The 947-nt window shown below is 55.0% G+C and overlaps 1 protein-coding gene across 1 annotated transcript; it reads left to right on the forward strand.

The window, feature by feature from the left end:
- Positions 1 to 35: 35 nt before the first annotated feature.
- Positions 36 to 924, forward strand: Pmar_PMAR019610 (dynein heavy chain, putative; the record flags this gene model as incomplete). The annotated part of the gene is made up of 5 exons (XM_002775171.1): positions 36 to 91; positions 146 to 224; positions 273 to 382; positions 428 to 554; positions 601 to 924. Coding segments are annotated over 5 exons (696 nt in total), but the record flags the coding sequence as incomplete, so codon positions are not given.
- Positions 925 to 947: the final 23 nt, after the last annotated feature.

The raw sequence follows: 947 nt of genomic DNA on the forward strand, positions 1-947 counted from the left end.
TGGCCGGCAAACAGAAAGACTTGAAGGCGATTCAGGATAAGGTTGCGGCACTGAAGCGGAAGCTCGACGATACTGAGGCGGAGAAGGACCGGTGACTACGCTGGTTGTTAGGATGATGGATTCTCGACTGCCGTGTGTCTCACAGGCTTATCAAAGAGGCTGAGCTCACACAAGCTCGACTGCAGCGTGCGGAGGTCCTCACCGTGGGTCTTGCCGGGGAATCGGTAAGTGTCTGTGTGGACGGATGTGGACATCAGCGGTGCTTTTGGTAGGTGCGATGGAAGGAGACTGTTGAGAAGATGGACGTCGAGATTGAGGCTCTCACTGGCGATGTGTTCCTCTCGGCTGCGGCCATCAGCTACTTTGGCTCCTTCACTGGACAGTAAGTTAGGGACCAGCGTTGGAGGTCGGCATTGCTTCACGGTAGATACCGACGGGAAGTGGTCGGCGAGTGGTTGAGTAACATGCAGAAATTGAACATACCCTGTTCGGAGACCTTCAGCCTCGTTGCCGTCATGGGCAGCCCTGTGCAAGTACGAGAGTGGAACCTGCAGGTGGGCTCAGTCTTGAGAGGCCCTGAGGGACTTGGTCTGTGCTTAGGGTCTACCGTCGGACAGTGTGTCGCTGGACAATGGGGTTTTGGTTACTCGGGGGAAGCGGTGGCCATTGATGATCGACCCACAAGAACAGGCGAACAAGTGGATTAAGAAGAAGGAGGGCGCCGAGGGCAGCTCGGGGCAGCTACAACTGTTGAAACTGGGCAATCCGAAGTTGTTACTTATAGTGGAGAACGCCATCCGCATGGGTGACCCTCTTCTCATTGAGGATATTGGGGAGGCTCTGGACCCCTCTCTGGAGCCAGTACTGCAGAAAGCTGTATTCAACAACAATGGCAGACTGCAAATTCATCTTGGCGACTCGGATGTGGACTACAACCCGGACTTCAG

The sequence above is a fragment of the Perkinsus marinus genome (genome assembly GCF_000006405.1).
Source record: "Perkinsus marinus ATCC 50983 genomic scaffold scf_1104296956406, whole genome shotgun sequence".
NCBI lineage: Eukaryota > Perkinsozoa > Perkinsida > Perkinsidae > Perkinsus > Perkinsus marinus.